General features: G+C 41.6%; 1 protein-coding gene across 1 annotated transcript in view; it reads right to left on the reverse strand.

The window, feature by feature from the left end:
• Positions 1 to 4513: 4513 nt before the first annotated feature.
• drd2a (dopamine receptor D2a) overlaps positions 4514 to 13988 on the reverse strand; it is a 69182-nt gene continuing 59707 nt past the window's right edge. Inside the window, exons 5-8 of the mRNA XM_078243747.1 lie at positions 7846 to 8054; positions 7096 to 7182; positions 6423 to 6813; positions 4514 to 5835 (exon numbers count right to left, since the gene is read on the reverse strand). Of these exons, the coding sequence (XP_078099873.1) occupies positions 5639 to 5835; positions 6423 to 6813; positions 7096 to 7182; positions 7846 to 8054 (884 nt within the window). The 3' untranslated portion in view covers positions 4514 to 5638. The remainder of the gene's footprint in view (positions 5836 to 6422; positions 6814 to 7095; positions 7183 to 7845; positions 8055 to 13988) is intronic.

The raw sequence follows: 13988 nt of genomic DNA on the forward strand, positions 1-13988 counted from the left end.
TGAAAACAGGAAAACCCAATGTTATTTTCCTTTCATAATACTCACATAAAACAAAAAACAAAATCCTGACAGTTCTCTTTGTTTGCCATTTTTCAGATTGAATCAATTAATTAAATTGAACAGCTCAGCAGCATGCAACACAAAAAAGATGTATCATAAGTTAGCAATGGCTCAAAATAAGACAGACGATTAAGTAACCCTTCTATTTCCTCTTTGTATCTCTTGTGCAGACACAACAATGGAGTTCCCAACTCTTTGACTTTTCCCAAAGATATTACCATATTGTGCACATTGCCTACAGGGCATGGACAGAGAATGCTGCTGGTTGATGATTCAGCAGTAATAACACTTAAGGACTCAGTTCCTTGGTATAAAAAGATTTTAATAATTCAGCAAAGCTATCATGATTCAGTTAATTAACAGTCTCCTTGTTGCTTGAACAGCATTGTGATTGTGTCCCACCTCTGTTTAAACTCTCCTTCTCCAACCTCTGGGATTATTTGACAAACCTGGCTGTCACTGAGCGCCACGTAGCCAGGACCATACAGAGGTGATGAGGGAAAACATCCACTGGAGACTGAAGGGGGAAGAGAAGGGAAAGACAGACAAAAGGAAGTCTCTCCTCAGATACCCTGTGTTTCATGCTGCAGCATCTCCATTCATGCACAACTTTTTTGTTATCGACATCACCTTTGGTATTCCTTACAGCAAAAATCAATGATATTGTGTGTAACATTACAAATCACTGATGAGTACCACTGCTTGGACACCTGTCATTTCAGATGTGGTATTAAAAGACAAGCCAGAGTTGATTGGGCCTTGAAAGTTTGTGTGGATATGTTGGTCTCAGAGTGTGTGCCTGTGTTGTTGGATAGCACTAAAGTGGAATGGAGCTTCAGTATATCAATGATGCTTAAATTGGAGCCCTATGGTGCTGCAGAAGGAGATTTTCCCTGACGTAATACCATTTTTTAAAATCCGAAACAGGGAGATGCCCCGCAGCAACAATGATGAAAGAGGGATCAAAACCACAGCAGTTTAAAGAAGAAAACGAATAATCACTTAACAGTTTTCTATATTTGTGACCATGTGTCTTTGTCTTCTTGCCTGTTCATTACAGTGTGTGATTCTTGCATTTACTGTGTAAATTATTAATTATTTATAATTAATTCAATGATTAAAAAAAGAATGACATTGAGTGCTTTAAGGCTGTATAGCTTTATGGATGTACTGTATGATTGATTTAGGCTTAACTGACAACTGACAAGCCAAGATATTCAGAAATAATTGTACTTACCAATTGTTAAACAGTACAGCTGCTAATTAAAATGATTGAGTAGCTATCACTGTATAAGGATGGGAAAAGTGCCAAGGATGTGCCAGACATGATTGGTGCTGGTCCAGTACGTTGGTGTGGGAAATTCCCCCTAGGGATTTCTATATGGGAATACCACATGTACAGGTCTATGCGTGATCCATATATGGCAGAGAGAATACATATCATATATGGATCTGTGCCAGTAAAGCAGACACTTAAACCAATACGTAAAAAGATTGCATGTGACTGAATAGTACAATAGGACATGCTTTGTACACACAAATATTTCTATATACACCTCCTGGTGTCCCAGTGGGAACACCTATAGTGAAATATGAGGCACAGCATTGCCTTTCATTGGCTGTGTTAATAGAAATTATTGTTTTATTCTTTGTCATCAAAAAAACTGTATCCTGGCTCCTCTGTACCAACTTTGCTCTAATGTTTGCCAGGGGGCAAAATAGAATTCAAATGTCCTAGTAGATGGTGCAAGTCCATTAAACTGTGTCACCAAGTACATCACATCAGTCAGCCGCTGCCTGAAGGGAAAACATATCCTCTCTACTGATTCTGCTGTTGTTAGACTAAGAAAAAAAGCAGATAAAAAGAGATTTTAAACTTGCTGCAATCAGGAATTTACGGCTTTAATTCCATTTACATTGTTACTGGTGGGTATGGTACACAAGTACAGAAAATGCAACTGCTTCTGAGTTAGACTTTACATCCATTCATCAATGTAAAACAATTTAGCTTCTTTTGATTCAAACACAGCATCCCAACAGAAAGAGGTGAACTCTGCATTTCCTGAGAGTCATCTGCCAGCAGCAGCAGCAGCACTCACCATGAGTGATGAATTGCTTTGAAAAGTGAGAACTTTTTCATTCTGTTACCTTTGTCACTGGGGTTGAAATCAGTGATTGCTAACAGCTTTACAGGGACTTCAATATCGTGTTCTTGTTGTTGTTACTGCTGGCTCTTGCCCTTCATGTTAGCTTGTTGTAAAAGACTGTTCGTTATTTATTTAAGGGACCACCAGAGGAGTTTTGGGGCCTCAAAAATTTTCTATGACCCTCCAAAACAATTTCGGAAAAAAGCATGACCATCCCCAACAATTTACCAATACCTTCTGTACTGGTTTTTGCTTGGCAAAGATATACAAATCCCCCTTGCTTTTTTACAGCTATGACATACATACCTAAACCTCTGCATTCTCATCTGACGCATCATACTCCTCTGTTATGGTGTGGTGGCCATTTCAGTAGATTTACTCACTAACATTGTTGTGGAACCACAATAAGCATGGAAACTAAATGCACACTTCCTGCATTACTGCATTACTTCAAATACTAAGTTACTCCTCTAACAAACTAGTATTCACATGAAATGAAACAATAAAATATTGAGACCAGTCAGCAAGGCACTCTGGGTAACATTCAACACACAAACTGGTTGCTATGGACTCGTCACTAGGCTTCCTCCACTTCGCCGTTTAAACAAAATGGAATAAACGTAAGTCCAAATGTACACAAAACCCACAATCAAATAGTAAGCTGACATCAAATGTGGCATTTAGGAAACCTTTATTGCAACCTTGGCACGGTAAGATGTCCAGACATAGTACAACAGTCATTTTCGTTTTTTACGTCCTGTTGCTCCCATCGTCAGCCAGGAAATAATTTTTTTACTAAAGCTGCAGTATATGAAATCAGATGTATTACCTACCACCATTTAGTTGTTTTGTGTTATTTAAGATATTTATAAAATATCTGGTCATGCCAGACGTAATTATTCCACTCATTATTTAAACAATGCAATTATCCGTTTCAGTCACCAGGAGGGCAGCTCCCCCTGCCCCCCAGCAAACTCATGGGTCAGACCCATCTGGTAGCGAAGGAGGGCCGAGACTAAGAGCTACATGGAAAAATATGCACCAAACAAGCCACTTTGAAATTTTGCTGTTTCATGACTGAAACAGCAAAATTTTCTGGACTGAAAAACGTTGGATGACCCTCCCCTCAACAAAGAATAAAAAGACATGACCCTCCCCTATTTTCCTCCGGTGGTCCATTCCATAAATACCGAACGGTCCCTAATGATGATTTTTTTTTTCTGAAAATGATGCAATGCTAGGATGTCTTTGGTCTGACTTTGGTCATCACAAAGACTGATGTTTCACTTGAGTGATAAAGTATCAGTGAGGTAAACTCATGAAAGACTGAAATTCACATTACACCATCCCTCCCTGTCCAAGACATGGGGATAGTTATCAACTGTATTCTGACGCCGCTAGTCTACATGCAGGCATGCAACATAGACTATAAGGTTTTATTTTGAAATGTTTATTTCCTTTTGTCAATTTAGATTTTTTTTTTATCTTTATCTTTTTCTAATATTGTGTTTCCATATAACTTTTATAATAACACTGTATGTATTCATATAACAATGTATAATAACACATAATAACACTGTTGAATGCTTCCTTTAAAATAATTTGAACTTTATTACATTAAGAAAAAGTACAAATTTTTTAGCCTAAATTGGGTCTTCATCAGTCACAGATGTATCGAACTGACTCAGGTGTGTGTCACTGAAGAAATAGTCTCAGTTCCTCCCATGGGTATGGCTACAATCCTATGTAAGCTAACATAACATTGTGTACATATAGGTAATTTATCACAAAAGCAGCAATACCAAATATTATCAAGGAATTAATTCAAATAATCACACAAATATATACAAAATCACAAAGTAAATCACTAAAGGAACAATCAAAGGAATAAAGACAAACACAAATATCAATTCAATTAAGGGTGATTTAGACAGCATGGGCTTCCAAGGTGTAACTCACCAGCATGTATCACACTTCTCATGGGAGGGCCTGGGACTATTTAATGACACACACCTGAGTCAGTTTGATACCTCTGTACCTGATGGAAGAGCCAATTTGGCCTCAAAATGTACTTTTTTGAAATGTAATAAAGTAATATTTTTTTTTTCATGAATTCCACATTGTTGCGAGTCTTTGGAAAGCAGAAATCACCATACACTTTTTGGACCCAGCAGCTGGACAAGAAAGATGTGTTTTACACAGATTCCCACACATATTCCATCATAAAAAAACACGTTTTTGCAGAGTTTATTTTCTTGTCTTTTGGACTACAGCGCCTGACAATTGAAATGAAATGCAGGATTTGTCGGTCAAAACAACACACAGATGTAATTGCTGTATCTATTATTTCAGTTTTGCCAAGTTCACCTCATTCTTACTCAGCAAAGGCCCCCGGGGAGCTGCTTCAGGGATTGCACACATCCACATGATTATACCTCGAAGCTGCAAAGTCCACGTACCGATCATTAGTTTGCCACTGAACAACTCCACTGCAGCAGTGCTCAGAGTTACTTCCAGTAAACAACATTACTCAAACTGAAAACCATACCTGGGAAAAAGAGAGAGGCTGCTGAGTAATGTCAATACATTTATGAGTGTATCTGTATACACACGGCAAATACTGATATTCATGTGGCACTTAACAGTGTCTCAGAACTTAATTTATTGGAACTCTTTTGTAATTTTATGTTAAACATACATTTCATGAGAAGTCAAGTAGAGGAGCAGTGTAGCATGCATCACATTTCCTTGCAGGCGTATAATCACAGTTAATGTTTTAAGAAAACTATGTACAGCAAATAATAATAATAATAATAATAATAATAATAATAATAATAATAATAACAATATGCGATTTTTCAATTTATAAAATTGCAAATATGTGGATATTGGCATAGCCACATCATACAGCAAGTAAATTGTCTCTTGTCTTTAACACATTCTAATCAGTAATAGGTTTTAAGATTAAGAGCTCACATATCAGTTTTAACACTGCAATGAACACTGACTCGATATCTATAAGATTTGTAGAAAATTTCCACCATGAAAACACAAAGTACACACACAATAAATAGCAGTTTGCAACTTGTATGTGTATACACAGATGGCTCCTTATGTGACAAGTACAATGATTTTAGAGAACAATGTTACATTTGCCTTTTCTCCATGAAACAGGTCATTGTTACAGACATTTCTTGTTTTACATTCAGTGATTTGGAGAACAGGACTCCACAAACAATTCACATGTACTGTAGAGCCAACATGCCTTTCAATAAGACACTTTAGTTTTTCAGTCACTCAGCTCCATAACTTTAAAAAGCAGATCGCAGTTTGCAAGGTGCCTTTTCCTTGACAGGATGAGGTATTCGCTAGAAGAGATGCTTTTATTTATCGCTCTTCCCTCAGTCTGATCAGGCAAGTTATGCTGCAGTTTAGCAGTGCAAGATCTTAATGAATGCCTTTCTGAACTCAACATTAAAGGTGGTGTATATAATGGGATTTACAGCACTATTCACATAGCCCAGCCAAGTGAAAGCATTATACATCTCAGCAGGAACCTTGCATTTTGTGCAGTGGGTGTTCAAGATATGTGTAATGAAAAACGGCAGCCAGCATATGATGAATACACCTGAGGAGATACAAGAAAAATGGGAATATTAGAAAAAGAGCATCAGAAAAGTGAAGAAGAAGCCGTCTCTTATTCATCACCCAGGTATGGGTAAAAATGGAGCTGGACTCTAAAATGCAAGTATCAGAAAGATTTCTTTTCGTTGCATCATTCCCCGTCTTGTCTTCAAGCTCTGTTTTAGGTCTTACCAAAAAACACTGAAATGGAAATAACAACACATGCAGAGTCAGCCAAGAACCAGAGAGGGCTGGGGGCTTGTGCAAAAGAAAAAACTGCTTTCTAAATTGTACATTACATGATTAGCTTATGGTAAATTAGAAGAGAAACCAATATTAGTCTTGATGTGTTTGAACAGTACCCCCGCTGGTTTCATGTTGTAATCACTGCATGTTTTTGCATGTGTGAAGTTGATAACAAAAACATAGTTATTTGGTTGTGGAAATGCTTCATTTCACACAGTGTCAGTTCCACTTCGATGTGCATATTACATTAAATAGCATTTCGTAAAACTTTAATGCTACTGATTGTAAATTATGTATACCAAATGTGAAATGAATATACAATCTATAACAATTAAACCAATTTACCAAGGACGATGGCTAACATCTGAGTGGCCTTTTTCTCCTTCTGCTGGGAGATCTTTCTCTTGCTCATGGTTTTCACAGAGGTCTGAGTTTTTCCATTAGGTAAGGCCTGCGTCTGGAAGGTTTTGGTCACAATGGGTGCTGGATCCCCCGGGGCCTCCTTGGTAGGATCACCGTTCTTTTCGGCTTTCTGGCGCTCCTGAGGTGGTGTGGGAGGTGTGGAGGTGCAGGGGCTAGCGTTGGCCTTGTTAGGCATCAAAAGCTGGTGGCTGGTGGCTGGAGTGTCTCCAAGAGCACACTGTGGTTGCTGTTTCTGTTTCTGGCTGCTGCCACTGTTGTTTAGCTCATCCAGCTCCAGATCTTCCCCCTCATTGACTACATCTTTGATGAATATCTAAGCAAGGTCAGGATGAGCAAAAAAAAAACATGGATTCAGAAATTTTTAGTTAGGCAATAGGTGACATTTAAAATAACAGGCAATAAACACATAAGAAAAGTCAGTCTTTAATTTAGTTTTGCTGTGCTCACAGAAGCAGAAAGGTGCCTTTTCAAGCTATATTTGGAATGGAGAAAAACTTAAAGGTGACACCTTGCTAAATATTTTGCAGGCAAAACAAATATTTTTCCAACAATTAAACTTTTTAGAAAAAAAGTGGAACAAAAAAAGAGCACACACCACTTTCTTCTTGTTGACAGGACAACTCCCATTAGATTTAACAATCATGGTGCACAACCTCACATCCTCTGGATGAGTGCACTTATCCTGAAATGAAAACAGCTATGTCAGGCAAGGAGAGGGTACAATGTCAAAGCATAACTGACAAAAGGGCTGTCTAAGCACAGGTCCCACAGCCTACCAGGTTAAATGAGGCTACATCGAGCTCTGGTACAGAAAGGCTGTTTAGCAAAAATCTGATCTGCAGCGTGTCAGTAAATGTAACATTACAGTAGGATTAAAATTGGTCTCCTGGATGGAACCAGTTATAGAGTATTTAATTTACATACAGGTGTTGGTAGGGGGTTGGGGGGCACTTAAAATGCCTTAGGTGTAACTGAGCCTTGACTTTTAAATCTCTTGCCTTAAATGTTGTCCACTGTTTTTCCAAAGAAAAATCAATTCTCTTCTTGTCTTGGTTTTCCCCTTTACGTTATGTTGTTATGTAATGCAAAGCCCATCCATAAAACCATTTAGTTATCCCAAGTATAACTGGGTTGAGAAAATGATTGATTGCAGTTTCATAAAGAAACAGATGAACTCAACGGGCACACTGTTTTTTTTTCAAACTTATTGAAAAAGACATGATTCTAAAATGTTCAGAAACACAGAACTATGGTACATGGTATAATTAAAGTTGTAAATCAATCTCAGTTTCATTTTGAAGCTGAAAAGCGTTAGTAGTAAACAGCAGCCATATTGCAAGCTCACCTTCAGCGAAGTGGCCACATCAGGGTCAGGCTCCTGACAGACGCGCTGCTTCGGTTTGGTGTTTACACGTTTTCTACGCTTCCTCAGGACCACATAAATTTGCACATAAACCAGCAGAGTGATGATGAAGGGAACATAGAAGGACACAATGGAGGAGTATACCACAAAGGCTGGATTGGCGATCACACAGAGAGACTCATCACGAGTAGCTGTGGAGATAAGCACAGGGTGAATGAATAAAGGCCTCAGACTGCCGTTATGTTCCCAACTAAAATCGTTTTTTTATGTAGTTTTGTTTTTGTTGCTGTGCCTCTTGGAAAACGTTCTACAATAAAATGGGGAACTTTGTTTCGATTAAACTTGCATCTAAAAACCAAAGGTTGCTTTTTGATTTTAATTTGATTTAAAAATTCATCCAAAAATGTACCAACTCCTATACTCCCCTCACCTTGAGGTCATTCACAATTTTTTCTTTTGCCTCCTCCTTCTTATTTGCTTAGACCATTGCAATCCTTTTACAGTAATTCCAACCAACCTCACCAGTGGCGTAACGAGCCAACACCGGGCCCCTAAGCAGGATCATCAAGGCGGGCCCCCCTACTACAGCGCGTGATGACGGCGCAATGTCCACGAGTAGGCTACCATCAATAGGACAGGATAGGATCATAGAGACACAGCAATTCAGACAATTGACAAAATTAGGAGTAGCCTACGCGCACCACAACAACAGAAAAACACTGTTGAATGCGCACCATAACACATGAAAAAACACACAAGGGCAGTCCCTCCAGGATTTCGTGGCCTTTTTTTTTAGATTGTTGTGGCCCAAAATGCCTGATTTTGCGATAAAAGTCGCGATGTCTTTTGTATGTTTGTTGCAATGAAGTTGCAGAAGACAGTGAAAGTTGCAAAAAAAGTTTTTTGTATAGTTCTTTAAGGAAACTTGTTTTGGGGAGAATAATAATTATTACTATTAATTACTCTGGGCTGAGATTTCCTAGGAACCTTACCAAAAAGGCTCAGGATGCTGCAAATGTTGGTATAATATGAAAATGGCTGGTGGATTTAAGACAAAAAATAATAATTTATTGAATGAATCAAATTTGAACATATGTGTCAGTGGCTTGTTGATCTTGACATTGTTAGTTAATTTCCTATCCTGACCTGGGACACATTCATACGGTTTAATAAAGTACTTATTGGACTTTAACTTAGCATTGCACTTACAATAACGAGTGTAGCTGTCCTCAATTTAGGTCATCCTGTACGTCTCATCTCCAGTTTTTCCTGCATCCACCGTGTGTGATTTTGTGTGTGTGTGTGTGTGTGTCAGTCGCGGGGGGAACTCAGCAGCCCAGCCCGCTGCAGAGATCAGACAGGATGTAAACAGCAGCAGCTTTCAGTGACTTTAGAGTGAAAAAACGTTACAGCGTACACTGATGTTAAAATGTTTACAGGTTGGCAGGAAGGTCTGAAATGTTCTGCACGGTCTTTCGTTGTACGTTTTGTTGGTAAATGTGAGATGTTCGAGTCACACACGTGAAGAGAATGGTCTCTAAAAAAAGGAAATTAATTTGACCTGTTCTCACTCCCGCTTGGTCAGTGGCCAAATGCGATAGGGGGCCCCGGCTGTCAATCAATATCTTCCAGTCACGCAGGCCCCTGATTGGTCCAGGCCCGTAAGCACCGCTTACCCTGCTTACCGATAGTTACGCGTCTGAACCTCACTCGGAACTGCCTTATAGCTGATCCAGGAGGCTGCCACAGGGCTTCTATCAGGTGCCAAATGTAGAGATCATATCACCCCAATTTGAGATTCCCTGCACTGGTTGCCTTTAATTTTAGATTTCACTGATTTACTTTTAAAGCAAGCCAAATTTACCCTGAGCTACATCACACACACACACACACACACACACACACACACACACACACACACACACACACACACACACACACACACACACACGCACACGTTAACTTAAGATTAGACAATTGTTGCCACACAGGTTTAGATAACACCAGAGTCGTCATGGATACTGTAGATGTCACAGTAACAACTTGTTATCTTCACACTTCAGGGTAGCTGTGGCCAGGAGGTAGAGCAGGTTGTCTTTGAAAGGAGCAGTCCGATTTCACATATGAAATTCTGTTAACTTGTGAGGAGGACTCGTACACAGCCTGTGAGAACTGTTTATCTTCTGTTTCTCTGGCAGGAAATAATAGCCCTTTTACAGGAAATAACCCTGTTCAGTTTGAAAGAAGTGGACATTACTGGAAATCGAGGATACAGTGTTTTTGGAGCTTGAGCCATCAGCATATCTTGGCCTGTGCTGCTTCAAATTTGATAATTATTTCTTTAATCGGTTTCTGCCAAGCCATCCCTTTTACGGACGAAACATACTAAATACCTCTTTAATTTTAAACACCTGTCTACATGTTGAACTGTCCCTGAACCCCAACTGCCTCAGATGGCATGCACACAAACGTCGACTGTGTGTGTGAGAGTGTTAGTGCGTGGGTGAATGAGAGGCCCATTGTAAAGCACTTTGGGTAAAAGCATAATACACTGTACAAGGCAGTCCATTTACGACACAAATCTGAGGTTGTGATAATGTGTTTGAAATGATCAACAGACACGTCTAACATACTTGCTTTCCATCCACAGTTAAAAAAACCACAAAAATATTTTAAACATAAGTTGCGAAAGCTTAAAAGCAGATCTTAATTGCTTCCGTTTCAGTGGTTCTTGCTAGTGGTCTCTGCAGCCATTACTCATGTCATGAATCCTGCTGTCTGAGTCTGTTTTCTGCCTGAGTTGCCTGTATTCTGTCCTGGAGTCTGTTTTTCTGAGTTTCCTGAACGCACCCTGTTTGGTTGCCTGGCGACGAAGCAAGGCGGGAGATCTCTCAACTACCCACACCTGCATCTCATCAGCTACCTGCACACCTGGTCCTGATCATCACCTCTCCACTTCTTAAGCTCTGACCTGACATCCATTAGCCATGAACAGTATGTTGTGCCTGCGTATCAGCTCCAGTTTACTAATAGTTAGTTTTGCTCGTTGTGAACTTACCTTCATTTCCTCTGTCTGCAGTTACTCTCCCGGGATATTCACTCCACTTCTGCCTGGTCATCTGTTGCTTCAGAAACAACATTGGATCTGCTCATTCCCTCCCACCTACTCACCTCCACTGCCTGCTCCGTCACCTGGATTCACCTGCTTCCACATTTAAGTCCCTTAATAAATACTCACCTTTATTCAACTCACCTTGTCCTGGTCTGCTTCTGGGTTCCGCTCTAGTGAAACGTGACAGAACGATCCGGCCAAAGATGAACCCAGCGGACCTGGACTCCGTTTGCCATGCCATTTCCCAACAAGGGAATATGTTGGGACAACACAGCACGGCGCTACAGGAGATGGCGTCTTCAGTTCGGAACCTTTCTGCCAGTCTGACGAGTAATCCACCGGCTGATAATCCACCACCTGTTTCACCCCCCTCGCCTGCCGCTTCTGGAGCTGTTTCCTTCTGTGAGCCCAAGGTTCCGACACCAGATAAGTACGAGGGGGATTTAAGAAGATGTCGTTCATTTCTCATGCAGTGTGGATTAGTTTTTGACCTGCAGCCCAACTCTTACGCCACAGACAAGGCCAGGATAGCCTTTGTAATTTAACTGCTGCGTGGAAGAGCTCTGGATTGGGCTTCAGCCTTATGGGAACGACAGGACACCAGTATGGCGTCTTACCAGGAGTTCACGACAGAGATGAGGAAGCTGTTTGACCATCCAGTCTGAGGTAAGGATGCAGCTAATCGTCTGTTTTCTCTTCACCAAGGAGCTCGCAGTGTAGCAGAGTTTGTAATTGAATTCAGAACATTGGCTGTGGAGAGTGGGTGGAATGAGGCATCACTACAAGCGGCTTTTTATTAGGGGCTGTCGGAGCAACTTAAAGATGAACTGATTTCTTATCCTGAGCCTAGTGACCTGGACAGTTTGATAGCGTTATCTATTCGGGTGGATAACAGAATCTGAGAGGAGGAAAGAAGGAGGGAGAAGTGATGGGGGTTCTTCCAACCCATCATCTACTCTGTTACCATCCAAGTCGGGGAATAGACCAGAACGAGCTGATCATTCTTCACCACACGAGATTAAAGGAGAGTTTCTGCCTTCTGATCCTGAACCCATGCATGTGGGGCGGCATGGGTTACCCAAGGAGGAGCGCCAACATAGACGTGAGACCAACAGCTGCCTCTACTGTGGTAACCCGGGGCATTACACCTCCACTTGTCCCCAGCGCCCGATAAACTGCCTGGCTCGCTAAGTTTGGGAGGACTTTTAGCGAGCCAGTTTCAGGGTCCCAATAACCCTGTCGGACCCCGTTTTCCTGTAACCCTCATGAACAATAATCAGATTTTGGAGATTAACGCTTTAATCGATTCAGGTGCTGATGACAGTTTTATGGATGCCGACTTGGTGGAACAGCTGGGGCTTTCCAAGGAGCAATTACCGGAAGCCATTGAAGCTACCACTCTTAACGGCAGATTTCTGGCACGTATCACTATGAGGACTGAACCTGTTAAAATGCTACTGTCAGGTAATCATTCAGAGCTCGTCTCCTTCTTCATTCTGCCATCTCCCCGTGCCCCTCTGGTTCTTGGTTACCCCTGGCTGAAGGAACACAATCCCACGTTCGATTGGGTTACTGGCAAGGTAACTAGTTGGAGTATTGAATGTCATGCTAACTGTCTTAAAACTGCCTGTTCTCATTATGTTCCCAGTCAGGTCATTGATTCTGCTTCCCCAGACTTGTCCCTAGTTCCTGAAACCTATCACGAATTGGGTGAAGTGTTCAGCAAGCAGAGGGCTCTGTCACTTCTTCCCCACCGACCATATGACTGTGCTATAAATCTGATACCTGGAGCTGCCTATCTCAAGGGACGTTTATACAGTATCTCTTGACCTGAACGCGAAGCCATGGAGACCTACATAACAGAGTCTCTAGCTGCTGGTCTCATTCGTCCCTTGTCATCACCCCTGGGAGCTGGATTTTTTTTCGTGAGTTTAAAGGATGGCTCTCTTCGACCTTGTATTGATTATCGAGGTTTGAATGATATCACTGTCAAGAACAAGTATCCCCTGCCCTTGATGAACTCTGCTTTTGACTCTTTGCAGGGTGCTACTGTGTTCACTAAGCTTGATTTACGCAATGCGTATCATCTGGTCTGTATCAGAGAGGGGGACGAGTGGTTGATGGGGTTCAATACACCTATGGGACATTTTGAATACCAAGTGACGTTTGGACTGACCAATGCTCCAGCAATGTTCCAGAGTATGGTGAATGACGTTCTGAGAGATTTGATCGGCTTTTTTGTTTGTTTACCTGGATGACCTTCTCATTTTCTCCAAGGAGCTTTCCAGCCACATCCAGCATGTCAAGCAGGTCCTGCAGCGATTATTGGAGAACCGCCTGTTTGTGAAAGCAGAGAAGTGTGACTTTCACGCCCACACCACATCCTTCCTCGGCTACATCCTCTCCAAGGGAGATGGACCAAGAGAAGGTTAGGGCGATTCTTGATTGGCCCCAGCCCGGTACAAGATTGCAGCTCCAGAGGTTCCTGGGGTTTGCGAATTTCTATCGTAGATTCAGCCGTGATTACACCCATGTGGCCGCTCCATTAACTGCCCTGACTTCTAGCACCAGAACCTTCTGTTGGAATCCTGAGGCGGACCGAGCATTCCTGGAATTGAAGAGCCGATTCGCCAACGTCCCTATTCTCTCTCAACCTGACACTTCCCGTCAGTTTGTCATGGAAGTGGACGCATCTGATGTGGGGGTTGGCGCCATCTTGTCCCAGCGACGCTCCACTGACAGTAAACTCCATCCCTGTGCCGTATACTCTCGTCGTCTCTCGCCTGCGGAGAGAAATTACGATGTGGGAAACCAGGAGCTTCTCGCTGTTAAACTCGCCTTGGAGGAGTGGCGCCACTGGTTGGAGGGGGCGGAGCAACCGTTTATTGTCTGGACTGACCACAAGAATCTTGCTTACGTGCAATCTGCTAGACGCGTCAACTCCCGTCAGGCCAGGTGGGCTTTGTTTTTTGGACGTTTTAATTTTTCTGGCTTTCCGACCTGGTTCAAAGAA

Source organism: Sander vitreus, chromosome 3, assembly GCF_031162955.1.
Source record: "Sander vitreus isolate 19-12246 chromosome 3, sanVit1, whole genome shotgun sequence".
Taxonomy (NCBI): domain Eukaryota; kingdom Metazoa; phylum Chordata; class Actinopteri; order Perciformes; family Percidae; genus Sander; species Sander vitreus.